The following is a 25350-nucleotide window of genomic DNA, read 5'->3' as shown; positions in this document are numbered from 1 at the left end:
CGGGCGGTTGCTGGGCTCTTTTTCGTCCCAAAGCACAAGGAGCTGGGCCTGGGAAAGCTGCCCAGCCCCCCGTGGCTTACAGCGCCTCCTCCAGGGTCCCTGTGAGAACTACCTGAGTGCAGAACAGCCCTCCTGATCTCCCCTGCACTCCCCACACAAACCCGTTAGCCAGCCCTGGGAGCCATGTTTGGCCGCCCGGCCTGATTTCTCCCTCTCTGCGTGTCCTGCCTGGGGGCCTATAATGACCTTCTCCCTGGCGGGGGTGGTGTAGGTTCTGAACAGTCGGGCTCCCGTGGGTTTAGATCCCAGCCAGGCCCCCTTGGAAGCAGACGCCCTGCAGGTTATGGGGCGTGGGGTTCTGTAGATCCAGCAGCGTGGGCTCCTCAGGCCCCTGGAAACGCCCCTCTCTTTGGGACTCCGGTGCAGGGACCTGTCGGAGCTGAACAACGAGCTGTCCAGGTCCGGCCGCACCATCCACGCCGCCTGCCTGAACCTGAGCAGCAACCTGCGTCTGTCGGAGAGCAGCGCCAGCGCGGCCCTGGAGAAGCAGGCTCTGCTGCTGGCCCAGCTGGAGGAGCAGCTGAAGGACAAGGTGCGCGACATGATCCAGCTGCAGGTCAGGTGTGACATGGAGAAAGCGGAGCTCGGCACCAGGTAATGCCCCCGATCAGGGCCAGTGTCCCAGGCCCTGAAGCTTGGAGCTCACTGGGCCGGGAGAGGCACCATGTATCCATGGGGAATCAGGGAGCACTGCCCCTCCAGCAACCTTGGAGATCCTGGGGCTCTGGGCTGGGCATATCCTGCTCGTGGGAGAAGGAAGGGCAGAGGGGGGTCCGTCTGTCCCATGTTATGACCATCCTGGAGCCTTAACTTTCCACCTGCCCTGCAGGCTGAATCCTGTAGAGCGGTGATACTCAGACCTCAGTGGGTCAGGCAACCTGGGGCCCGGCTCTGTAGCTCAGGGGGTTAGTGCAGTGGTCTCAGAACGTGGCAATTGCCAGTTCAAATCTCATGCAGGCCTCAGTAGCGGTTGGCGGCATTAGATTTTCCAGGAGCCAAATTAGCGATTGGCATTACCCAAAAGAGCCCCGGCCGTGGGGATTCAGCGTTTCATTTACTGTTTATATATTCTTGGTTATTCTGCCCCAGTGTCGTTGTTTTATCAACTGCGATTGGTTAATAACACATCGGAAAAGCCTCCTGATTGGTAAATAACTTAGGTCAATAATCACATCCCGCGGTGTTTTAATATCGCGTGCGGCAAAGAGCCGCAGGAGACACGTTAATGAGCCGCTCGTGGCTCTGGAGCCAGAGCCTGAGCATCGCTGCTGGAGAGTAACATGGTTCCCGGTTCCAGCCGATCAGAGGCTCCCCGCAGAGCCATTCCTTTGGGTCCCCAGGTGCCAGGCCCAGGACATGGGTTGTGGCCTGGCCTCCCACCGCCTCTTACTAGACATCAGCTGGGCAAGCTCAGCGCCGTGGGGGAGGGGACGTGGTGTATGTGGAGGGTGTTAGTGAGACAGCGGAGAGGAAACTGCCATGTGCTCCAGCCAGGGCTGAGATAATATGGTGGGGGTTTTCCCAGGGCACTGTCGGCATGAAGCATCTCAGGCCCTGGACCAAACGTGGAGCTGTAAACCTCTCTCTAGCGTGGCTGGGGCACGAGGGATCTCCGAATGCTTGAGCTGGCCCTGTGCCGTATAATACGCGCCCCTGGCCGTTCCTCTGCTCGCCCTGACCAGCCCCCCTCCCTTGCTCCAGAATCGCTGAGACGACGGCCACCGTGGAACGCTTGAAAGCCCAGAACTCGGAGAAGGAGAAGACGATCGAGACGCTGACCCAGAAGCTGGAAAATCTGGTGAGAGACTCCCCGTGACCTGGCTGGTTCCCGGAGGAGGCAGGAGCACCTGAAACAGCCATTCATCCTCGGCAGAGCCGCCCGCTCTGGTGCCTGTGCGCCGGGGAAGGGCCCACCAGCAGTCAGCCTGCCGCTTCCCGGCTGGGAGCTGGAGCCAGAAACTAGCTGTTGAGCGGACGTGGGGGGCACGAGCGCCGCCTGGCTGATGCCGCGTCTCTGCTTTCAGGAGGCTGCGCGGGTGCAGGAGCAGGCAGCGCTGGAGGCTGAGGAGATCGAGGCCTTGCGGACGGAGTCGGAGATGCTCCAGCAGACCCTGCGAGACCTTGCTCAGGTACAGGGTGTGCAGGTGCTGTGAGCAAGGCGGGGTACCCAGAGAGCAGGGTTCTCTAACGTGTGAGCAGTTACGGAGAATTTACAGTCAGAAGGAATCACCCGATCACCTAGCCCAGAGGTGGGAAACTACGGCCCGCGGGCCACATCTGGCCCTGGGGACCCTCCTGCCCAGCCCCTGAGCTCCTGGCCCAGGAGGCTCGACCCCAGCCCCTTCCCCACTGTTTCCTCTCCCCCGCAGCCTCAGCGCACTGCGCCGCCGGTGTGGCTGCAGAGCCGCGGCCTGACCGGTGTTCTGTGCCGAGCGGGGCTGGCTCCAGCCGGGCGGCGCGGCCTGACCAGTGCTCTGTGCCGCGCGGAGCGGGGCTGGCTCCAGCCGGGCGGCGGGGCGGCCTGACCAGTGCTCTGTGCCGCGCGGAGCGGGGCTGGCTCCAGCCGGGCGGCGGGGCGGCCTGACCAGTGCTCTGTGCCGTGCGGAGCGGGGCTGGCTCCAGCCGGGCGGCACGGCGGCCTGACCCGGGGCTTTGTGCCGCGCGGTGGCGGGGCGGCCTGACCCGGGGCTCTGTGCCGCGCGGTGGCGGGGCGGCCTGACCCGGGGCTCTGTGCCGCGCGGTGGCGGGGCGGCCTGACCCGGGGCTCTGTGCCGCGCGGTGGCGGGGCGGCCTGACCCGGGGCTCTGTGCCGCGCGGTGGCGGGGCGGCCTGACCCGGGGCTCTGTGCTGCGTGGAGCAGGGCTGGCTCCAGCCGGGCGGCGCGGCTGCCTGTCCTGGTGCTCTGGGCGTCACGGCTGTAGTGCCCAGGGCCGGCTCCAGGGTTTTTGCCGCCCCTAGCAGCGAAAAAAAAAAAAAAGCCACGATCGCGATCTGCAGCTCTACCGCCGCCGCTTCAGTCTTCAGCGGCAATTCAGCGGCGGGTCCTTCGCTTCAAGAGGGAGTGAGGGACCCGCCGCTGAATTGCCGCCAAAGACCCGGACGTGCCGCCCCTCACCATTGGCCGCCCCAAGCAGCTGCTTGCTGGACTGGTGCCTGGAGCCGGCCCTGGTAGCGCCGCCAGCCACCGGTGCTCCAGGCGGCGCGGTAGGGGGGCAGGGAGCAGGGGGGGCGTTGGATAGAGGGCAGGGGAGTTCGGGGTGGTGGTCAGGGAGTGGGGGTGTGGATAGGGGTCGGGGTGGTCAGAGGGCAGAGAACAGGGGGGTTGAATGGAGACAGGGGTCCCAGGGGGGCAGTCAGGCAGGAGAGGGGGGTTGGATGGGGTGGCAGGGGGCAGTCAGGAGCAGGTGTTCCAGGGTGGTCGGGGAGAAGGGATGGTTGGATTGGGCAGGGGTTCCGGGGGGCAGTCAGGAATCAGAGGAGGGGTTAGATGGGGCGGTGGGGGGCAGTCAGGGGACAGGGAGCGGGGGTGTGTGTGGATGGGGCAGGAGTCCGGGGGGGGGCCGTCAGGGGGTGAGAAGCAGGGGGGATGGATAGGGGGCAGGGGCCGGGCCACGCCTGGCGGTTTGGGGAGGCACAGCGTCCCCTAACCGGCCCTCCATACAGTGTCGGAAACCTGATGTGGTCCTCACACCAAAATGTTTGCCCAGCCCTGCCCTAACCTGATCTCCTGTATAGCTCAGCCGCCAGCACCCATACAGTAAACCCAGCAGCCGAAACGGGACCAAAGTTTTACAGCCCACAGGAAACTAGACTGTTCTGTGCCACCGGCAGAGAATAGGAGGGACCCACCAGTGCCCGAGGCTCCTGCAATGGCAGGAAATTGATGAAGTGAGATGTACTCAGGTAATCCCGGCAAGTGACCTGCACCCACATGCTGCAGAGGAAGGTGAACCCCCCCCAACTCACTGCCAGTCTGAGCTGGGGGGAAAGCTCAGGGAGAGGCGTGGGCCTATCGCCCAGCTGATGGGCAGGGCAGGGAACGGATCGCCTGGACGGAGGAGTGGCCCCTCTCAAACAAGCTATTTTCTCGGCGTCATCAGGGGCTGAACTGAAAAATCCCGAGGAAAAAATCTGGTTCAATTCAAACCAAAAGAAAAGGGTCTTTGCATTTTGTTTTGTCCACTGGAAAACTAAAAAAAAAATAAATATTTGGAATGCACCCAAAACGTTTTGAGTTGATGCCAAATGAGTTTTCTTTCAATTCAGTTTCGGGGCGGGGCCTCCCCTTTTTAAACTGTCAAAACGTTGACGTTGAAACCAAAAAAGTCAAAACCAAACGGTCGGAAGGAAACGTTCGGACTCTTTGTACATTTTCGTTCTCAGCTGAAGCTAGTGGTTGAATTCACCGGTGGGGAGCTCTGGGCCCCAAAAGCTATTGATAAAAAACCCCCAATTTGTTGGGAAAATGTTGCCCTGCTCCCGTCGGGCTTTGAGCGATGGCTGTGTCGCCCCCTGGAGGCTGGCGGCCTAGCGCCCCGGCTCGCGGTGTGTGTGGTGATGGGAGTCTAGAGACCGGCTTTTGTGCCTGTACCCAGTGCCTCGCCATTGTCTCCCCTCCGCAGGCCGTCCTGTCCGACGCCGACAGCGCCATCCACCTCACAGGCACGGAGCGAACGACGGACGTTTCGGACAGCGACGCCACGGGATTCAGCCTGCGGGGCCTCTCCTCCAGCCTTCGCACCCCGTCCCCGCTCCGGCGCTCCTCGCCCCGGCGCAGCTCCTCGCCCCGGCGCAGCCTCTCGCCAGCTTTCTCCGACTCCACGCTGGCCGTGGTGCACTCCGCCTTGCAGAAGAGGCAGCTGCAGGTGCAGGTGAGGGGACGGGACCTCCCGGAGCACGTGGCCATGGGATTCCTTCGCGGCTGGGCACCCAGATGTCCTCCTGTTCCCCACCTCTGCGAGGCTGCGTGGGATGGGGCCATCTGGGGTTCTAGCTATTGGGGCTGCATTTCTGTGGGGCTGTTGGTGCCCACCAGGGGAGTGGGAAGGGGACAGGGTTGCTCTGCTGATAAAGGAGCCTGACGGGGTAGATGCTGGGCTGGGAACCCCGGGGGGATTTTCGTGCCTTGCAGGGAATAGGATTCTGGGAAGGGGGGGTTGGATCGGGTGGGATTCCCATGGGAGATGGTTGTCCACAGGGCATGGAATGTGGTCAGCCATGCAGGGAGCCCCGGTGGCAGGGGGTGCGGGTGGCGGGGTGCACCGGGGGGGGGCAGTGCCGCAGAGGGAGAGGAGCTGACTTGTTGGGGTTTCTGCTAGGACATCCGTGGCAAGTACGAAGCCATCCAGGAGCTGGTGGGCTCCCTGAAGAAGCAGCTGGCGGAGAGAGATCACGAGCGCCGGTCCCTGGAGCAGAAGATCCTGCAGCTGAAGGACGACGTCGACTGCTCCTTGCGGGCCAAGGACGACGCCGTGCGGGATGCCAGCCGCTTCCGCTCCTCGGCTGACCTGCTGGGCAGGTACTTCCATGGGCGCTCCCCCCATCCCGTCCCGTCCCGTCCCCCTGTGCTCCAGCATACCCCGGCTGACGGGATGGGCATCACACGGGCATTTCTGCCCTGCTGGCATCCTGGGAGTGGCTCCTGCTCTGAGGGTGACTTTCTGCAGCCCAGGTCAAGTGCCCTGGCATGTGGGGAGGGTTGATTTTTGTTCCTTAAAGGGCTGTTCAGCCCCCAGAAATCTGTCTGTCCGTGCCCCTCTGTCAGCGAGAAGAGCAACCTGGAGCGAAGCCTGCAGGCCCTGCAGCAGCACGTGGAGGCCCTGCGGCAGGAGAGCGAGAGGCTGCAGCTGGCCAACAGCGACCTGCAGCGGCAGCGTGAGCACCTGGAGGACGAGAAGGAAGACATCGCGAAGGACAAGGAGCGGGCGCAGAAGGAGATTGAACGCGGGTTGGTGTGGGGAGAGTGGCCAGTGTGGGGGGGGGGGCAGGCGTGGAGGAAAGACCAATCTAGAGACGGAGGCTCCTCGGTAGCCACCCCCCTCCAGTGACCAGCACCCTGGCCCGGTGCTCTGACATGCCAGGCCTTCCTCCCCTTAGCCCCCCAAGGCAAGCCCTGCTAGTGCCCAGGCCCAGCGTCCCAGCCCTGATCCTGGGGCCCAACTCTCCCTGCCAGCTGAGGTCCTGCAGACCCAGGCTGCCTGGCTTCCAGAGGAGATGGGGTTTCTCCATGGGTCATTTGAGCTGAGCTGCTCTAAAAACAACACCCGCTCGTGGCGTTTTCCCTTCTCTTACTGCGGACACCTGGGCCGAACACTCTGCCTGGCTGGTTTCAACTTAATCTCCGGCAAGCGAGCTGGTGCAAAGGGAGGGCACTGAGTGATGAGCAGGGCTGGTAAAGACAGATGGTCTTGTATAAGGCACCACAAACCGCTCACTGATCGCACCAGAGAGACAAGGCGGGTGAGGTCCTATCTCGTACTGGACCAACTTCTGGTGGCAAAAGAGACGAGCTTTCGAGCCACACGGAGCTTTTCTTCAGATCTGGGAAAGGTACTTGGTGCGTCCCAGCTAAATACAAGGTGGGACAGATTGTTTAGCGTCAGTAGAGAAGAGGAGCTCTGTGGAGCTCGAAAGCTTCTCTCTCTCTCCAACAGAAGTTGGTCCAATAAAAGATATTACCTCACCCACCTTGTCTTTTTCATATCCTGGGGTTAACACAACTACAACGCTGCAAATAATCTCATATATATAGTGTGTTTGTGTGTGTGTTCTGGCTATACCTAGAAAAATGGTCATTTTTTTTCAGAACCATAAATATTCAGAAATGACGGTTGATTTCCTTCAAAATGTCCAGAAACCTCACTTCTGACCTGAATGTTTTCAGGCAAAAAGAGGCGCCGGGCCTCTGAACGGCCAGGCCCGGAGGTGCTGGGGCTCTGACCGGCCAGGCCCGGAGGTGCTGGGGCTCTGACCGGCCAGGCCCGGAGGTGCTGGGGCTCTGACCGGCCAGGCCCGGAGGCGCCGGGGCTCAGCCTTGGCAAACGCCAGCCCAGATTAAGCCCTGCCTAGATTCCAAGGGTGGATCATCTAGTCTGACCTCGTGCATAAGACAGGCTGGAGAGTTGCACCCATTGGACTGATTAGCTCCCCAAGCTATTCGAAGTCCCTTTGTTGTGCTCCCTGTGAGGCTACCCAGTGACGAAGGGTGTTCAAGGGAACGGTTTGATGGGGTTGTGTGAGTGCCTCTCTCTGCCCTGCAGCCACAAACAGCTGGAGCAGCTGGAAGTGAAGAAATCCGGCCTGAAAAAGGAGCTGATGCTGGTTAAGGAGGCTCTGAACAAAGCCACCCTGGAGAAGGAGGTGTCTGAGAATGAGAAGGTGGAGATGGCGGAGGCTCTTTCCAAGGTAGGGCTTTGCACCTCGAGAGGCAGTAGGGGATTGGGGGGGAGGGGGCGGGTATTACAGTGCGGCTCAGCCAGAGTAGCTCTTGGGCTGGCTGCTATGGATGCCTCAGATGGATAATGCCGTGGTAGCGTCGCTTGTCTTGCCACTTCCAGTCTACAGATCTGATTTCAAGGCAGCTCCCCCAGGAGATCTTGACTAAGGAGGCTCCCCTCTCTAGCACCTCTCATCTGAGGCCTGCAGACAAAACTGTGCTTCACAACTACCTGATCCGATGGGCAGGTGCTGCACCCGTTCTAGAGCGGGAGCACTGCCTAGTGGTTAGAGCACAAGGCCAGGCAGCAGGATTCCTGCATTCCGTCACCCGTCGCACTGATGGCTGTTGGCCCATTGTTTCATGATGCTCCCCTGACTGTCTGTATCCACCTGTTTGCTCTTGTCTTGCACTTTAGATTGTCAGCAATCGGGGGGAGGGAGCATCTTGTGCTGGGTTTGCCAAGCGCCGAGCACAGTGGGGTTCTGGGCCACGGGGCTCCTAGAGCCTATGGGAATTAGCTAACCACGGATCTGCTGCGGGCTCTTGGGCAGGCCACTGACCTTCTCTGCTTCCTCCGTCAAGGATCCGTCCCGGGAGAAGGATCCGTCCCGGCCTCGCAGGCGTTGTAGCTTTGATTCATGTTTAGACCGTGCTTGGAGGTCCTTTGAGAGGGAGAGGGGCAAAGGGAACTTGCCTGAGGCCACCGAGCGAGTCAGTGGCAGAGCCGGGAATAGCGCCCAGGACGCTGTCCCTGCTGTAGCCATTGGAGGGCGCTGTGTTTCTTGCAGCCTGTTTGCTTTATGTTATGCATGCAACATTGAGATCGTAGGGGGCTGCCCCAGGGCTGGCGGAGGGATCCTAGCCTGCAGCTTGGCTAGCGGGATTCACACCCCTGGTTTATCCAGGCTTCTGTCCGCGTCCTCCCCTCCCTGGCGGCTCCCCGCGCCCTGTGGTGCTCCGCGGGAACTCCTCTGCCCACCTTGCTGCAGCGACCCGGCTGCTCCATCTCTCTGCCCCCCGCCCCATGTTCGCAGGCGGAGGCCGGCCGGGCCGAGCTGGAGCTGACCACTAGCAAGCTGAAGGCGGAGGAGGCCTCGCTGCGCGACTCGCTGTCCAAGATGAGCTCCCTGAACGAGGGGCTGGCCCAGGACAAAATCGAACTCAACAGGATCATCAGCCAGGTCGGTGCCGCCTTGGGCTTGGCGGTGGGGCTCAGCGCCCCAGCGCCTCCTGGTGGCCCCGGGTTGGGGACATTGACCTTGGCGGGCAGCCTGGGGGGAGACTTGAATCTCTGCTTTTCCAGGGGAGCCTCAGTTGGGGACAAGCACCCTGGCCCAGTCTGTCCTAGCCAGAGGGAGGGTCGGCCTGGCCCGTGGCTCCTTCCCATGGGGAGGGCTCGAGGGGTTATGGGTGAGGCCCCTGGAGGAGGAGATGGGCAGGGGGTGAACAAGGAGCTGCCCCTGTTTCCAAGGCTGGTGACGGCCTCTCTTGCCCCTGGCAGCTGGAGGAGGAGAAGGTGGCCCTGCTGGGGCAGAAGCAGGAGGTGGAGCAGGAGAAGACCTCGATCCGTGACGAGCTGGTCCGGCTGGAGCAGGAGAAGCTGGAGCTGGACGCGGAGAGGCAGAGCCTGCAGCACTCCCTGCAGGATGTGGAGCGGAGCCGGGAGAGGCTGGAGCGGGAGCTGCTGGGCCTGCAGAAGGAGAGGGTGCAGCTGCAGGAGCAGCTGGGGCAGGTAGAGGGGTGGGGCGCAGGAGCCGCATGGAGGGCATGCGGGTGGGGGGTGCATGTGGGGCTCTGATTGCTAGATGCTGGCAGCTTTGTGGGGGTGCTAGGGCTTGGGGGTCAAGTTGGGGGTGCTGGGGGAGGAGGCTGGGGCTGGTGGCGGCCTGGGTGAGGAGCAGGCTGGGAGGCTCTGAGAGCCGGGGAAGCAGGTGGACACAACAGCTGAGATGGGTCCCTCCAAGAGGGGCTGGAGCCTGGCTCCCTATGCTAGAGGGCTGGGTGCCCAGGGCATGGCCTCCCCTCCAGGCTCAGCTCTGCCTGTTCTCCCCTCCCCTCCCCGCCAGCTGTCCCGCCAGAGGAACGCGGCCAGCGAGGAGCTGGGGCAGGCGCGGCGGGAGCAGGAGCGGCACGGCGAGGCCCTGCTGCGAGCGGCCAGGGAGAAGGAGGGGCTGATGAAGGAGAAGGCCAGCGTGGTGGTGCAGCTGGCGGCATCGGAGCGGGAGAACAGGGGGCTGGCGGAGGAGATCGCTGGGCTCCGGTAAGGTTCGGGCAGGCCAGGAACAACGGGGTCCCTCCTGCGCCTGGACGCATGGAGTCCCTGGCCTCTCCCTCCCCACGGGTGCTGCGAATGGGGATCCCTCAATGGGCACCCTGCCTTTGGGACCACCTACGGGGTACTGGAGCGACTCGGGGCTTGGGGGGGGGGGGAGAAGGGTTCCCTGGCACCTCCCCTCCATGGTGGGGTCAGCCCGTGTTTCCCCTCCCCTTCTCATGGGGGCTCGTCCCCTTGCCATGGCCAGGCTGTCCCCACGGCCCGGGCTGCCCCTGATTTCCCCGTCACTGTGGGTGCTGCTCCTCAGAGCATCGAGTGGGTTCTGCCCCGAGCTGCTGGCTTGCCCGGGCCTCTGCACTCGGTAGGTGCCGGGCAGCCCAGGGCGGGTGTCGCCAATGGGTGCAGCCCGGTGGGGCTTAGCTGCATGTGGAGATGAGGTCCGACTGCTGGGCACCAGTCCAGAAACCGTGGCAATCCCCCTTGGATAGGTGGGCCCGGAGCAAGGAGGACGCAGGGAGGCTGCATGTGCATCCTTGCTGCTCCAGCTGGGAGGTTTGAGAGAGGCTCCTGGAGCCGCTGGATGCAGGCGTGGTGCGCTACAGGGCCAGGTGCACAGCGAGCTCGCCCTGAGGCAGCTGCCTGTGTGTGTGTGTGTGGGATGGTTACCAGGGAGCAGTGTTTGCAAACAGTTGTGTCAGGTCAGGGAGTGGGGGAGTACGGCGCTTAGTGCCGAATGGCAGCCCTGGGTCTGTAGGAGCAGGTGGAATCTCTCATGTCGCAATCCCCCGGCAGGTCAGTGTCTCCCCCCAGCTCCGGCCTTTCCTGTCCTGTCTCCTCGTTGCCCTCTCTGTGCTCCGTGCGCTTCCCAGCCCTGGGGTCAGATCTGGGCCGGGGCAACCGCCATGGCTGGGATGGAGCTGGCCCTTCACCCCTGGGCCGTACTGCAGCTGCCCCCTGCTCTGCCAGGAGGTGTGAGATCGAGTGGGCACCTTCGCCGCTGCCCTGCGGACGACCCCACACCTGCGCATCTGCAGGGAGTGCCTAGCTGTGCAGGCCTCTCCGGGGTCCCTGAGGCCTCGCTGCCGGGATCTTCCTGACCTCAGGGCACAGGTTTGCAGAGGGAGCGACTTCCTGGCGCTCTGAAATGCACCACTGTGTCCGCGGCTGGAGGGTGTATTGGGGTGGCTTTCCACACCTCCTTGGAGGGACCCAATGGGGATTTTAAGGGCTGGTGGCCCTCCAACTCAGAGGCCAGGGTGCCGCCATGTGCCAGGACCCCCGGCGTGCCTGTTCAGTCACCAAAGCAACGTGCTTCCTGGCTTAGATCATCAGCTCCGTGAGGCCGTTTTGTTCCGGCTTTGTCCAGTGCCTAGCGCACTGGGGGCCTGCTCCGTGAGTGGGAGGCTTCCTCATCACTTCCTCGGTGGCTTTCTCTCTCTCTCTCTCTCTCTCTCTCTGCATGAGACCGGGGCAGGGCTGGGGACTGGGAGGACTCACTCTGCTCGCTCGTTCCCAGGTCGGAGAAGGATGCCTTGGAGACCACCCTCTTTGACATCCAGCAGCAGCTCGCTCAGCTGGACGCCCGGAAGGAGCAGCTGGAGGCCGACAGCCAGAACCTGCTCCTGGCCAAGGAGATGCTGCAGGGTAACCTGGGCCTGGCTGCCCCACCCCCATTTCCTTCCGTCCCCCATTGGCCGAGCTGCTGCTGGCACTCTGAGGCTGTCATGGAGTCCCCAGGCGATGCTCTGGAACTGCTCCCCACCAAGCCAGGCAGGACTCTGGGGAGCCTCCTCTCCCTCGGAGCAGACTGTCTGCAGGGCAAGAAGCTCACACGGCTTCACCTCCTGGGTCTCTCTTTAGAGCATTCAGCATCCTCTGCCCCTCCGTGTGCTTCCCACAGCGAGTCCGCCCAGGCGGGGTCCTGGGGAAGCCACAGGGTCCCGCACCCCCACTTTGCAGTCAGACGTGACTCTCAGCCAGCCGGTAAAGCAGGAGGTTTATTTGGACGACAGGAACACAGTCCAAGACAGGTCTTGCCGGTACAGACAACAGGACCCCCTTTAGTTAGGTCCATCTGGGGCCCCCAGGGAGGCCACAGCCCCGTTGGGAAGCCCAAGCCCCGTCGGGGCCCCTCTCCATTTCCCAGCCAGCTCCAAACTGAAACTCCCTCCAGCCTCTCACTCAGCCTCCCCCCCGGCTCCTCCCCCAGCCTTTGTCCAGTGTCCCGGAGCCGTCACCTGGCCTCCAACCCCCCTCCTGGGGTCTCAGGTTACATGCTCAGGTATCCTCCCTTCCCCAAGGCACATCCCAGCTCAACTCCCCTGCAACCTTCCCAGCTCAATACTCCCCACTCAGCATTCACATCACACAGCCAGAACATCCCCACATCGTCACAGCGGCCAACGGGGCTCTGGTGGCTGGATTGAGAGGGAGAAGGAGGCTGGTCCAGGGGGTAGGAGACAGGATTGGGTTGTCCCGAGTTCTAATCCTGATTCCGCTGGGCAGCTGGGGAGAATGACACACCCTCCCCTTTGTAACTGTGAGCTGTGTGGCTGGAAGCCCCTAGGTAGGGGCTGCGAGATGGTCCCTTCCATGCTGCCAAGCCTCCCAGACCTGGGGAAGGGCTGTAGTTAGCAGATCTCCCTTCACGCTGTAGATGTTGATCGGCTCCTCATTGCTCTATCCCCAGTGGAGCTGGCCAGCGTCCGCAAGCAGAGGGAGATGGACGTGACCCGGCTGGAGAGGGATAAGGAGCTGCTGGCTCAGAAGTTGGCTCAGACGGAACAGGAGACCCAGGTCACGCTGAGAAACAAGCAGGCGGCTCACGAGGAGGACGTCGATCGGCTCCAGAGGGAGAAGGTGCGGCACAGGGCTGGCCCCGCGTCTGACTCAGACCAGCGCCACGTTATGTACCCCAGCGGCTCAGCTGCGCTGGCTCGGTCCGTTAGGGGAAGGGATCCCAGGGAGTCCACAGCAACATCTCCTTGCCTTCTACGGTGCCGGCCCAGGGCCTTTGGGATTGACCCTGCAGCGGGAGTGCATGGATCTTTCCTGTGGGTTTCGGGGGAGAGGCAGTGAGTTTTCCTGAGCACGGGGCTGGAATCCAGGGATCCTGGTTCTGCCGCTGGCCCCCTCGGGCACATCCCGGAGCTGGGCCTGTTCCCCAGCTGTGAATGGGTGGATAACGCCTGCACTGCTGCAGGCTGGTTAGTTTATGTTTCTGACACACTCAGGAGCTGTCCCAGCGAGTGGCATTGAGCTGGCACCGCTAGGGAAGTGACTTGGGTGGGTCTCTGGATCTTTTACTGCATGAGTCACGTAACTCAGGACGATTGGGCAGTTACGGCGAGGGGCGGGCAGGGACTGGGGTAGCAGGAGGGGGCTCGGCGAGCGGAGGAGTGGTGGGGCGCTGCAGCTCATGCTTGAAGACATAGGCACCGACTCCGTGGGTGCTCCGGGGTTGGAGCACTCACGGGGAAAAATTGGGGGTGCTTAGCACCCACCGGCAGCTCCCTGCCCCCCCCCCCCAGCTCACCTCCACCTCTGCCTCCTCCCCTGGGCGCACCACGTTCCCGCTTTTTTCCCCCTGGCTCCCAGCGCTTGCGCCGCGAAACAGCTGATTTGCGCGGCACTGGGAGGGAGGAGGGGAACGCAGCACGCTTGGGGAAGAGGTGGGGCTGGGGCGGGGATCTGGGGAAGGGGTCCAGTAGGGGCAGGGAGGGGGCGGAGACTTTGGGGAAGGGGTTGGAATGAGGGCAGGGCAGGGGTGGGGAAAGGGTGGAGTCAGGGGGCGCCTATGCTTGAAGGGCATCAGCGGAGCTGAGGGGGCGCCCAAGGGTGGACTGGCAGTGGGGGCTGCGGGTCAGGACTGAGGGGCACCGGCAGAACTGGGAGGAGCCTCGGGCTAGAATAGCAGGGGGGCTGGGAGTCGGATTTAGGGGCTTCGGCAGAGCTGTCTGGGGGGGTGTTGAGCTTCCACAGACTCTGATGTGGCTGTTCCCGTGTCTAGCTGGTGGCCGTATAGTTCCTGGCACACGGATTCTGGAGCCACAGACGCTTGTACAAACTGGGGCCAGATCCCAGCTTAGCTCAGGTCCATATCGGTGGGGCTGCCCCAGTGGGTATGTACCTTAGTCCGTCCCATTGGCTTTCCTGGCTGGGGCGTGCTCGCTGGCCGCAGGTTCTGCGCTTGGGGAGCTGACTGGCGCTGCGGGTGCGAAACAGGCCCCGTGCGACTCACGCGGACGTCAGCCCGCTTTACCCCAGTGCAGCGCAGCTGTGCTGGGGGGTTGCACTGGAGCAGGAGAATAACCCCCGTGTGGTGAATGCCCAGTCCTGCTCCCAGCCAGCCCCCAGGAGGAATTTGCTTGTTTGTCCCTAGAGCAGAGCCCCGCCCCAGTCTTCTTAGACTCCTCCCGCCGGTGAAACAGGAGGTGGGCTCGGCGCAGCAAAGAGCTGCAGGACCCGGGGTGGGCCTAGGGCGACCAGGGGGCCGGGGTTGGGCCTGAACGCCCGGTCAAAAAGGAATCCTGACGGCGTCCAGCAGGGCTGGAAGCAGCCGGCATGTCTGGCTCCTAGCCTTAGGGGCTGCCGGGTGGGTCTGCGTGCTGCCCCGCCCTCAGGCACCCCCATCCCCCAATCCCTCCACGTCCCACCCCCCTGCACCCCATCCCCCATCCCTGCCTCCCTCCCCGTCCCACCCCCCCGCGCCCCATCCCCGGCCCTGCATCTCTCCACGTCCCACCCCCCCTGTGCCCCCATCCCCCGTCCCTGCCTCCCTCCCCGTCCCACCCCCCCGCGCCCCATCCCCCGTCCCTGCATCCCTCCCCCTCCCACCCCCCCGCGCCCCGTCCCTGCATCCCTCCACGTCCCCCCCGCACCCCCATCCCCTGTCCCTGCATCCCTCCCCCTCCCACCCCCCTGCACCCCATCCCGTCCCTGCCTCCCTCCCCGTCCTACCCCCTGCGCCCCATCCCCTGTCCCTGCATCCCTCCCCGTCCCACCCCCCTGCACCCCATCCCCCATCCCTGCATCCCTCCATATCCCCCCTGCGCCCCATCCCCTGTCCCTGCATCCCTCCCCCTCCCACCCCCCCGCGCCCCGTCCCTGCATCCCTCCACGTCCCCCCCCGCCCCCCCCTCCCCTGTCCCTGCATCCCTCCGCCGCCCCACCCCCTGCACCCCCTCCCGTCCCTGCATCCCTCCCCGTCCTACCCCCTGCGCCCCATCCCCTGTCCCTGCATCCCTCCCCCTCCCACCCCCCCGCGCCCCGTCCCTGCATCCCTCCACGTCCCCCCCGCACCCCCATCCCCCGTCCCTGCATCCCTCCCCCTCCCACCCCCCCGCGCCCCGTCCCTGCATCCCTCCACGTCCCCCCCGCACCCCCATCCCCTGTCCCTGCATCCCTCCCCGTCCCACCCCCCTGCACCCCATCCCCCGGCCCGGCAGCCCTCCCCGTCCCACCCCCCTGCACCCCATCCCGTCCCTGCATCCCTCCACGTCCCCCCCGCACCCCCATCCCCTGTCCCTGCATCCCTCCACGTCCCGCCCCGTCCCTGCCTCCCTCCACATCCCCCCCCCGCACCCCCATCCCCTGTCCCTGCCTCCCTCCCCGTCCTACCCCCTGCGCCCCATCCCCTGTCCCTGCATCTCTCCACGTCCCCCCCCGCATCCCATCCCCCGTCCCTGCCTCCCTCCCCGTCCCACCCCCCTGCGCCCCATCCCCCGTCCCTGCATCCCTCCCCATCCCCCCCCTACGCCCCATCCCTGCCTCCCTCCCTCCCCATCCCACCCCCCCGCGCCCCCATCCCTGCATCCCTCCCTCTCCCAGCTCTAGTGTCCTGTAACAAATAAAACCTGAATTTAGCGTAATACATCTGTCAAAACAGAAATACGCCTGTTTGGGCCTTGCAGTGAAAATGAGCACGTGAGAGAGGGTGGGGGAGAGCAAGCGACAAAGGGAGGGGGAATGGAGTGAGCAGGGGCGGGGCCTCAGGGAAGGGGCGGGGCAGTGGGCGGGGCAAGGGTGTTCAGTTTTCTGGCATTAGAAAGTTGGCCACCCTAGGTGGGGAAGGGGCCACTGAGCCTGCCTTCCCTCCGCGGTCTAGGGAGGAGTTAGCAGGGGTTTGGGCATCAACTAAACTGGGCAATTGGGTTTGCTGCTTAGTTTCCTTGGGACCCACAGCTCTGAAGGGACAGGCCTCCAGCCCTGGAACTCGCCCTCCGCTGCGTCCGTATTAGGGCTCCTGTGCGCCTCCCTGGACTCCCGCCTCCGCGTGAACCTTTAGCCCATGTGCAGCTCTGCTGCCCCCTCCGGTAACGGGGATGGGCTTGCGCCCAAGCCGCGGCTCTGGAGCCTTCACCTAGAGCTCTGGCGTCTGCTGCTTGGTCCGTGCAGGAGGCGGTGCGCCTGGAGTTGGAGTCGGGGCGGGAGGAGCTGCTGCACCGGCTGGGCCACGAGCGGGAGGAGCTGCTGGCCCGCTACGAGGCGGAGAAGGAGGAGCTGAGCGAGGAGATCACCGCGCTGCAGCAGGAGCGGGACGAGAGCCTCCTGCAGGCGGAGAACGAGAAGCAGCAGGTAGGGGAGGTGCGGGGGGGATTGGCACTGCTGCCGGCCCCGGCCTGGGGGAGGCTCCCATTAACCCCAGCTGAGAGCTGGGGCCAGATCCTGGCAGGCGCTCAGCACTCGGAGCCGCAGCAGCCGGCGTGCGGTGGAACGGGGCCGAGAGCAGGGCCTGGCCAGCCCCACACCAGACCCGCTGCGGCTCCCACCCACTCCCCAGCATCCCAGGGCTCTAGCCCCCACTGCCTTTATCCCCACTTGGCTTTAATGCTGTTCCAGGGATCTCCCTGCCCCCCGAGTTTACCCCCTGGATCTCGCCCCTGTCACACCAGCACCACGTGCCCTCTGAACGTCTCTCCCGGCTACGCAGGCACTGTCCCTCAAGGAGTCGGAGAAGACCCTCCTGTCGGAGAAGCTGACCAGCGCCCAGCACAGCCTCGCCAGCGTGACCGTGGAGATGGAGCGGCAGAAGCGAGAGGCCATGAGCCGGCAGGAGCAGGACCGGGTTGGTGTGGGTGCTGTGCGGGCAGCGGGAGGGTGTGAGGTGTCGCTGCTGGTGGTTAGCACTTTCACCACGGTGTTTGCGGAGGGGGGGTGATGATTTCTGCGGCTGCGGCAGAACCGAAGCATAACTCGGGAAGCAAACACCACCACCATCTCGCTCCGAGGCAGCGCTTTCCATCTGTCAAACGCAGAACACTTGGCAAAGCAGCATTAGCTCTATGTTACACATGGGGAAACTGAGGCACAGAGAGACATGACTTTCCCAAGGTCACTGGGCAGGCCGGTGGTAGAGCTGAGAATAGAACCCAGGTCTTCTCAGTCCCAGGACAGTGCTCTATCTGCTAGGCAACACTGCTTCTTGTTGCCCTACACATCTCCATAGATGCTTAATCAGTATCTGCAGAACCTGTTTCCGGTCCTCTGCTGAGACACTTCAAACCTGAATTGCAGCCATGCCAGTGAACCTAACTCCCGGCCTGCAGCCATCCTGCATGCAGCAATGCCAGTGCACCCGAACTCCTGGCTTGCAGCCATCCTGCATGCAGCAATGCCAGCGCACCCTGACTCCCGGCCTGCAGCCATCTCCCATGCAGCAATGCCAGTGCAACCTAACTCCCGGCCTGCAGCTACCCCCCAAGCAGCAATGCCAGTGCACCCTAACTCCCGGCCTGCAGCCACCCCCCATGCAGCAATGCCAGTGCACCCTAACTCCCGGCCTGCAGCCACCCCCCATGCAGCAATTCCAGCGCACCCTAACTCCCGGCCTGCAGCCACCCCCCAAGCAGCAATGCCAGTGCACCCTAACTCCCGGCCTGCAGCCACCCCCCATGCAGCAATTCCAGCGCACCCTAACTCCCGGCCTGCAGCCAACCCCCATGCAGCAATGCCAGTGCACCCTAACTCCCGGCCTGCAGCCACCCCCCATGCAGCAATGCCAGTGCACCCTAACTCCCGGCCTGCAGCCACCCCCCAAGCAGCAATGCCAGTGCACCCTAACTCCCGGCCTGCAGCCACCCCCCCATGCAGCAATGCCAGCGCACCCTAACTCCCGGCCTGCAGCCACCCCCCATGCAGCAACGCCAGTGCAGCTTTCTCCTGGCCTGCAGCCCCCTCTTTTGCTCCTCTCCTGTCTCCCCAGTGTCCCCTCCCACAGCCCTGCCCATGCACCTCACTCCTGATGTGCAGGTCACATCCCAGCCTAGCCCTGGGCGGAGACTAGCCCCAGCGCAGGGTTACACCTCGCCTACGCAATAAGCTCAGTCACCACGAAGGGTCAGGTGGAGCCCAGTGACGCAGGAGGGGTAGGGAGCTAGATGCCCGTCTCCCCTCCTGGAGCACTGAAGAGAAGCTGATCCCTGTTCGCGGCGAATGCCCCCTCCCTGTACCTGGCGGCTGTGTAATGCATGATACGGGCTACCGCTGATTAGCAGATCCTTGGCAGCCGAGTGACCCCAGCGAGGGGGGAGCTGGGGCAGGCCAGTAAGGGCTGGGCCGTTCTTTGCCTGCAGAGCACCGTCAATGCCCTGACCTCGGAGCTGAAGAGCTTGCAGGTGCAGTTGGAAGAAACCGTCGCAGCCCACGAGCGGGAGGCCCGGGGGCTGCAGGAGCAGGTCAAGGAGCTGGCCAGGCAGCGGGAATGCACCCTCCGCGAGGTGAGTGCCGGCGTGGGGAGGGGGATAGAGGGCTGGGCCCCACCGCCACCCTCCCCCTTCCAGTCAGGGATGGAAGCAGGGGCAGGAGAGCGTCACGGGGGGCGGAAGTGGAGCCAGGAGCTTGCATAAAATGGGGCAGCGTCCCCTGCGCATGGAGGTGCAGCCCAGAGACTACGAATCCCAGCATGCAGTGCGGTTGGGCCCCTTGAATCTGTCCCACAATGGGTCTTATTCAGTGGGGCTTGACAGTGTAGCACTGCAGATAGCAGGTGGGGCTGCACCTCCCCTCTACATGGGAGTGGGGGCTTGGAGATCGTGCAGGGATCTGAGGGCGCCCGCTCCCGTCCTCGGCCTCGCAGGTGGAGGAGCTGAAGACCCAGCTGCGCATGGTGGAGGATGCCCGGGACGGCATCCGGCGGGACGTGCTCGAGGCCCACCGGAAGGTGCGGGAGAGCCAGGAGGGCCAGGAGATCCAGAGGAAGGACATCCTGGACCTGCGGCGCAGCCTGAGCGACGAGGCCAAGGAGAAGGAGGCCCTGCAGAGATCCAACCAGGAGCTGCGGGCTGCCGTCAAGCGAGCGGAGAGCGACCGCATCAGGTGTGTGTGCGGGCAGCCGGCGGCCACCATTGTGGGGGGAGCGGGGGGAGTGGGTTACGTCACTGCGTCCCCCTGGGATCTGACGCCGCCTTGATCCCCAGCTTGAAGCGGGCCAACGAGGAGAAGGAGCAGAAGCTGGCCATCCTGGAGGAGGCGCGGGCGGCCGTGGGCAAGGAAGCCGCCGACCTGCGGAGCAGCCTGCAGGAGGTGGAGCGATCGCGGCTGGAGGCCCGCAGGGAGCTGCAGGAGCTGAGGCGACAGGTGTGTGGGTGTGGTGGGGGGTGGGGGGGGTGGCTAGGAGGAGCAGGCTCTGCAGTAATAGGAAACTGGCCCTGCACCTTCCCCAAGTGCTCAGGGCCTGGCCTCTGTGCGGGCGAAGCAGCCTGGGGGCAGGGCCCTGCTCCTCGGATGAGCCTGTTTTCCCTGATGCGGTGCCCGAGTTACCCCTGGCTGTGACCCCTGTCCCATACTGGGGCTGCTGCCCCCGCGGCTGGGGGCTCGAACTCCTCCCGCGGCTGGGAATCAAACCCCAGAGGAAAGATGCCCTGCAGGCCCCTCGGAGGAGGAGCTGATGGGAGCTGGATGCTCCTCTGTGCTCCTGGTGAGGGCTGGGACGGGGCAGGCCCATGGTGCCGGATCCCCAGGGTTGTCTGAGGTTGAGCGGCTCCGAGGTGCCGCGGGGGGAGGCGAAGCAGGGCTTCGAGCGAGGGGCTAGCGAGGTCGGGGAAGGGGGGAGGCTCTGTCCCCGAGCCCACGCTGACGACTCGCGGTTGGAAGGGCAGGCGGGCGTGGGCCTCTCAGGGGCCATGCAACCCGCACGGTTGGAGTAGCAGAGTCGGGGCAACGGGGCCAAGCATCAGTAGTTCAGGAGGGGCCGTGGGTGTGTAGGACCCTGCCTCGCCGGCCCTGGGGTGAGCTGCCGTTCCCCTCGCTGGCCTGGAACAGCCTCGGTGCCTCTCTGTTGCGCTGCGCCTCCCCTGTCCACGGGGCGCAGTCACGTGCTTCCCCCGCCCCCCTTCCGGTGCCCCCAGATCAAGATGCTGGACAGCGAGAACACCAAGAAGAACAAGGAGGTGGCCGAGCTGCAGGCCCGGGTGGCGCTGGACGAGCAGCGGGAGGAGGAGAGCCGGCGGGAATCCTTCGGCCTCAAGCAGAAGATCGTGGAGAGCGAAGCCAGCAGGGAGTCTGCCAGGAAGGAGGTGAGCGTGGGGCTCCTCCTGCCTCCACCCAGGAGTTCTCTCCTGGTCATTCCTATTAGCCACCCAGCTCTTGCTCATCACAATGCTGCCGCCAGGGACCGGTCATGGTGTGTCCTGCCCACATGGCCCGGGCGTGTGGAGCAGATGCATCCCTCCAGGGCAACTTGAACGAGGCTCATGGAGGTTAAGGCCAGAAAGGGCCATTACAGCGCTGTAGTCTGACGCCCTGTGTAACCCAGGCCAGAGAACCTCCCCAGTAATTCCTGCCTCCAGAACTTCTGGCTGAGCTCAAGCTGACCGAGAGATCACACGCTTCCTCCTTGGTCGTCTTTGCCTGTCCCACCTGGCATGATAAAATGGAGGAGAGTGGCCCGTAGGGGTGGAGACCATGTCCTCCTGGAGTAGCCACATGGCCAGGAGGACGTGGCTTTTGCGCGGAGGTGGCTGTGCCACGCTCGGTCCCGTGCGCTCGCGCTGGGCTGACTCTGCCAACCCAGAATGCCTTTCAGCCCTCGCTCTTGCCTCCCCAGCTCCACAACCTGCAGCGGAAGCTGTCGGAGCAGGAGGGTGAGTTCCGGGTGCGGGAGAAGGACCTCCTGGGCAGCCTGGAGGAGGCCCGCGGCAATGAGAAGAAGCTGCTGGACAACGCCCGCAACCTGGAGATCAAGTTGGAGAACGCGCAGGCCGAGGCGGCGGAGCTGAGCCTCCGGCTGAGCGCCGCCGAGGGCCGCGCCCACGGCCTGGAGGCCGAGCTGGCTCGAGTGGAGGGTTTGAAGCGGGACGTGGAGTTCAAGCTGGGGAGCCTGCATTCCGCCCTGAGGCGCACCATGGGCATCAGCCGGGGCGGCCGGGCCCCCAGCCCAGCCATCAGGGGGCGTAGCGGCTCCCCCAAAAGATTCTTCTCCCCTGCCAAAGGTAATGGGTCAGGAGAGCCCTCGGACGCAGCCCTGGGGAGGTGCCTTTCTCTCCTCCCCACACCTTGAGGGCTTTGCTGTCTTCAGTGCCCCGCAGTGTGGGAGTGGCATCTAGTGGGCTGGAGCCAGGACTCCTGGGTCCTGTTCCTGGCCGTCCCACTGCCCTGCCATGGGGCCTTAGTCAAGTCACTGCCCTTGCCTGTTTCCCCATCTTTGCAATGGGGATAGTGCCCTAGTGCGGTTGGGAGGATCAATCCCTGGGGCTTGCAGAGTGCTTGGGGGTGCCCAGGTGGAAGGGCCTGGAGGAGGGTGGGGTAGAACTGAATGGCTGGCTGGGATTCCCTCCAGACCCTGGCTGCGCTGCTCTTCACGCCTGTCCGGTGGCTTCTCCCTCAGCTCCTCCCTGTTCGCTGCCTTGAGCCCTTCAGGGTGGGGTGGGGGGCCCTTTGCGGCCCTGCTGTACCGGAGAGGGTCTTCTCTGGCCAGGCTGCTGCTCCTCTTCCTGCCAGTAGGTGTCCCCCTTCTCCTTGTGGGATCAGAGCCGGGGACTAGGAAAACCCTAATGGGTTTGGCGCCGGATTCCCCATTGTTCCCTGCCTGATGATTCCCCACGGGGCTAACTCCCGCTCTGCGGCGAGCCCAGCCGGGGCCCACCATCTCTCCCCTGTGCCCGTCTCCCCCAGGTGACAACACGTACAGCACCACGGACGGGCGCGGCAGCCCCACCCCACGGGCGGGCAGCCCCGAGCGCAGCCCCAGCTCGCGCCCCCTGTCTCCGGAGCGTGCCCTCTCGCCCAGCCGCAGCGAGCAGCTGGTGGCGGATATCGACCCTGACGTGGTGCGGGCCGCCCTCCGGGACTTCCTGCAGGAGCTGCGGGAGACCCAGCGCGAGCGGGTACCGCTGTGGGGAGGACGGGGTTAACTTCTGCCCACGCTGCTCCGCCCGAAGCGCGAGCGGCCTGGTGGGTCTCCCGACTGCTGATCGCCCCCTCCTGTCTCGCCCTCCCCTCCGAATCCAGGATGACCTGCGGGCCCAGCTGGGCAGCCGGACCCGCCAGCTGGCCGAGATGGAGTCCGAGCAGGACAGCGCCAGCACCCGAGTGCAGCAGCTGCAGAAGCTCATGGCTGAAAGCGAGGAAGGTGAGGGCTGTGCGTGGGGGCATGTGCCCAGCGTAATAATGAGTGCCCTTGGCAATGCTTGGCCCATCTCTAGGTGTGCAGGTGGATCCATTTTGCCTCACGACCCCTTACCCTAGGTTAGTCTTAATAGCCCCATATTCAAGAGGGGGAAACTGAGGCACAGAGCGGGGAAATGACTTGCCCCAGGCCTGTGGCAAAGTGAGGGCCCCGCTCTTCGAAGCCCCTACTTGCACTGGGTCTTCATGGTAATTTACGTGCTGCTACCAGTGGTGCTCCAGGCTTTTTAATTTTTTGCAGTGGTACCTTTTGTTTGTAAACTCGGTGCTTTAATGCCCCGATACCAGTGGGCTGGGCTACCGTGCAGAGGTTATACACATCTGGCAGGCTTGGTCCATTGCAACATGCAGCAGACCCTAGCTCATCTCTCTTGCTGGCAATGCAAGGACAGCCCCAGAGAACAAGGACTGCATGGTAGGGGGCGGTTGTTAGTGAGTCTCCAGGCCAGGGCTTGTGAGATTTTCACGGAGTCCCCTCCCAGCCAAGCCTGCGTGTGCCGTCTCTCCCGTGCCGCTGCACTGTGTCCCCGTGGCGTCTGCATCAAGCACTAGATTGTTGTGCATCGCTGCTTTGTGCTGTTTTAAACAGCTCGTTACCTTCCCCCCCCCCCAGAGGTGGCTGCATTTCAGTGGTGGGTGAAAGGATCCCTGTATACCGTTTTGGGGATCACTTTGCATGAAAGGAACACTAGGAAATACCAGCCTTTGGCTTGAACCACTAGCGCCCAGCAGAGCCTGGGCATCGCTCGGTATGGCTGCCCCCTGCCGACGCTTGCGACCGGAGGTTTAACCCTTAACTGCGGATTTCCAGACACTTGGGGTTTGGTGTCTCGGATCTGGCGTTCTGCATATGGCTGGGCTGCTCCCCCCCCCCCCCCCCAAGGGACAATCCATTTTCCTCCTTTCTCTAAGTTCATCAGCTAGGAAAGCTCAGAAGACGGCGATCTCTGCCCAGGCTCCAGAGCCCTGTTCCTACAGCGCAGCATTTCAGGGATGCTTGGTTATTCCCTGCCCTCTCCCCTTTCGTGGGTGTCATGCTTTCCCCGTCCCCGGGTCTGTGCCCGTCAAACCTTGCCTCTGAGGTTCACTGGGAAGGGGTCGTTTTTAAATCCAGCTGTACAGATCGCGTCATTCTCAAGCTTTATTTTAGCATTGAAATGAATTCCCTGGTTGAGGGGGAAGCACAAGGCGAGGCTAAAACTTTTTTACGTGGGGCTTCGAAACCACTTGATCCTTCTTATTGTTACATGTAGCGACTAGAGGACTCGGCTGAGATCAGGGCCCCATCACGCTAGGAGCTGTGCAGAGATAGTGGGACTCAGCCCTTACCCCAAAGGGCTTCCAGTCTAAATAGCCCAGGCAAAGAGCTGGGGGCAGACGATCAGTATTATCATCTCCCCGGGGATGAGAGGAGCAAGACACATTGTGTCACTGTCACAAATCCACAGGATCTGGGCTGCACCCCGGCTTTTGTCTCTCGGAGGCCCCCCTCCCGTGTGCCGGAGCCCGTCACCGCCTCCTAGACTGAGCTACGGGGCTCCAGCCCTCCTGCTTCACGCCGTGAGCTGTGCTCAGCGAGTCCCACTGACTCGTGGGAGGGCCGCGTGCGCTCTTTGGGGACGAATGCACCCCAGCCAGTCTTTGCAGTGGATCAGCCGGCTGGAACGCAGCCTTAGGTTAGCACAGAGGATAAAGGGTAAAGCATTGTCCCTTCTGGTCAAGTCGCAGTTCACCAGCCAAGCTGTAGTGAGCTCCATGGTCAGGCTCTGTCTCTCCCTGACTTAGTCGCTTCCCTGGTCCGAGAGCTCCCAGCCCCTTCCAGAAATCAGCTCTTGATTCTCTCCCGGTCACGGCTCGGTCTCCAGGCAGGCCCGTGCTGGCCGGAGTGTCCAGCCTACTGAGTGTCGATTCACGAGTCACTGGTGCTTGCGTTGTCTCTCTGGACCCATTGTTGATCTGGGTCAGTTTCAGGCAGCTCCTTAACGACTCTATTCATCCCATCCAGACGGGGGAGGTGAAGCACACCTGACTCTTAGGGCTGGTTTATAAGTGGGAACTAACACTGGCATAGCCACATCTCTCAGGGTGTGAAAAATCCACACCCCTAAGAACCATAGCGAAGAACATAAGAACGGCCATGCTGGGTCAGACCAAGGGTCCATCTAGCCCCGTATCCTGTCTACCGACAGTGGCCAATGCCAGGTGTCCCAGAGGGAATGAACCTAACAGGCAATGATCAACTGATCTCTCTCCTGCCATCCATCTCCACCCTCTGACAAACAGAGGCTAGGGACCCCATTCCTTACCCATCCTGGCTAATAGCCATTAATGGACTTAACCTCCATGAATTTATCTAGTTCTTTTTTGTACCCTGTTAGTCTTGCCCTTCACAACATCCTGTGGCAAAGAGTTCCACTGGTTGACGGTGTGTTGTCAGCCTAACCCTTGGTGTAGACAGTGCTAGGTGGACAGAAGAATTTTTCCATTGACCTAGGTACTGCCTCTTGGGGAGGTGGATTACCCCATTGCACTTAAGTCTGCACTTAAAAGGCTGCATCGGTGCAGTTGCGTCACTGCTGCATCGTTAATCCACCTCTGCGAGAGGCGGGGAAGCTCTCCCGCCGACATAGCGCTGTCTGCCCCAGCGCATGGCTTGGAATTACTACCTCACTCAAGGGTGTGGATTTTCCACCCCCTGAGCAACATACCAAAGTAATTCTGCAGTGCAGACCTGCCGAAGCAGAAGCGATACAGTGGAGCAGCAGCAGTGGTTTAAGTGTAGACATACCCGTAGTCTGCCTTGAGAGCAGACATCATCCTTCCCCCCCACTCGGTAACAATGGAAAGTATAGGGAGAAACTGAGGCACACGTAGGAAGAATCCCATGCACTGCTACAGACTCGGGACCGAGCAGCTAGGCAGCAGTGCTGCAGAAAAGGACCTAGGGGTTACA

General features: G+C 63.1%; 1 protein-coding gene across 9 annotated transcripts in view; it reads left to right on the top strand.

Annotated features, from left to right (window-relative positions):
• The window catches only part of CROCC (ciliary rootlet coiled-coil, rootletin), a 76469-nt gene that overhangs the window by 33905 nt on the left and 17214 nt on the right, over positions 1–25350 (top strand). For 8 of the 9 annotated variants that reach the window (XM_044996360.1, XM_044996356.1, XM_044996357.1 and 5 more), the window contains 21 exons: positions 427–654; positions 1762–1858; positions 2085–2189; positions 4683–4931; positions 5379–5578; positions 5825–6007; positions 7320–7464; positions 8533–8679; positions 9000–9230; positions 9565–9758; positions 11290–11417; positions 12463–12632; positions 16170–16349; positions 16705–16839; positions 18347–18490; positions 18850–19088; positions 19190–19349; positions 20120–20287; positions 20818–21202; positions 21885–22096; positions 22221–22341. In XM_044996360.1, the coding sequence (XP_044852295.1) occupies positions 427–654; positions 1762–1858; positions 2085–2189; positions 4683–4931; positions 5379–5578; positions 5825–6007; positions 7320–7464; positions 8533–8679; positions 9000–9230; positions 9565–9758; positions 11290–11417; positions 12463–12632; positions 16170–16349; positions 16705–16839; positions 18347–18490; positions 18850–19088; positions 19190–19349; positions 20120–20287; positions 20818–21202; positions 21885–22096; positions 22221–22341 (3821 nt within the window). The remainder of the gene's footprint in view (positions 1–426; positions 655–1761; positions 1859–2084; positions 2190–4682; positions 4932–5378; positions 5579–5824; positions 6008–7319; positions 7465–8532; positions 8680–8999; positions 9231–9564; positions 9759–11289; positions 11418–12462; positions 12633–16169; positions 16350–16704; positions 16840–18346; positions 18491–18849; positions 19089–19189; positions 19350–20119; positions 20288–20817; positions 21203–21884; positions 22097–22220; positions 22342–25350) is intronic. The other variant, XM_044996358.1, reaches the window with a different exon arrangement.

This window comes from Mauremys mutica, chromosome 21, assembly GCF_020497125.1.
Source record: "Mauremys mutica isolate MM-2020 ecotype Southern chromosome 21, ASM2049712v1, whole genome shotgun sequence".
Classification (NCBI taxonomy): domain Eukaryota; kingdom Metazoa; phylum Chordata; order Testudines; family Geoemydidae; genus Mauremys; species Mauremys mutica.
The sequence above is the reverse complement of the archived record's forward strand: the minus strand, read 5'-3'. Positions and strand labels throughout refer to the sequence as shown.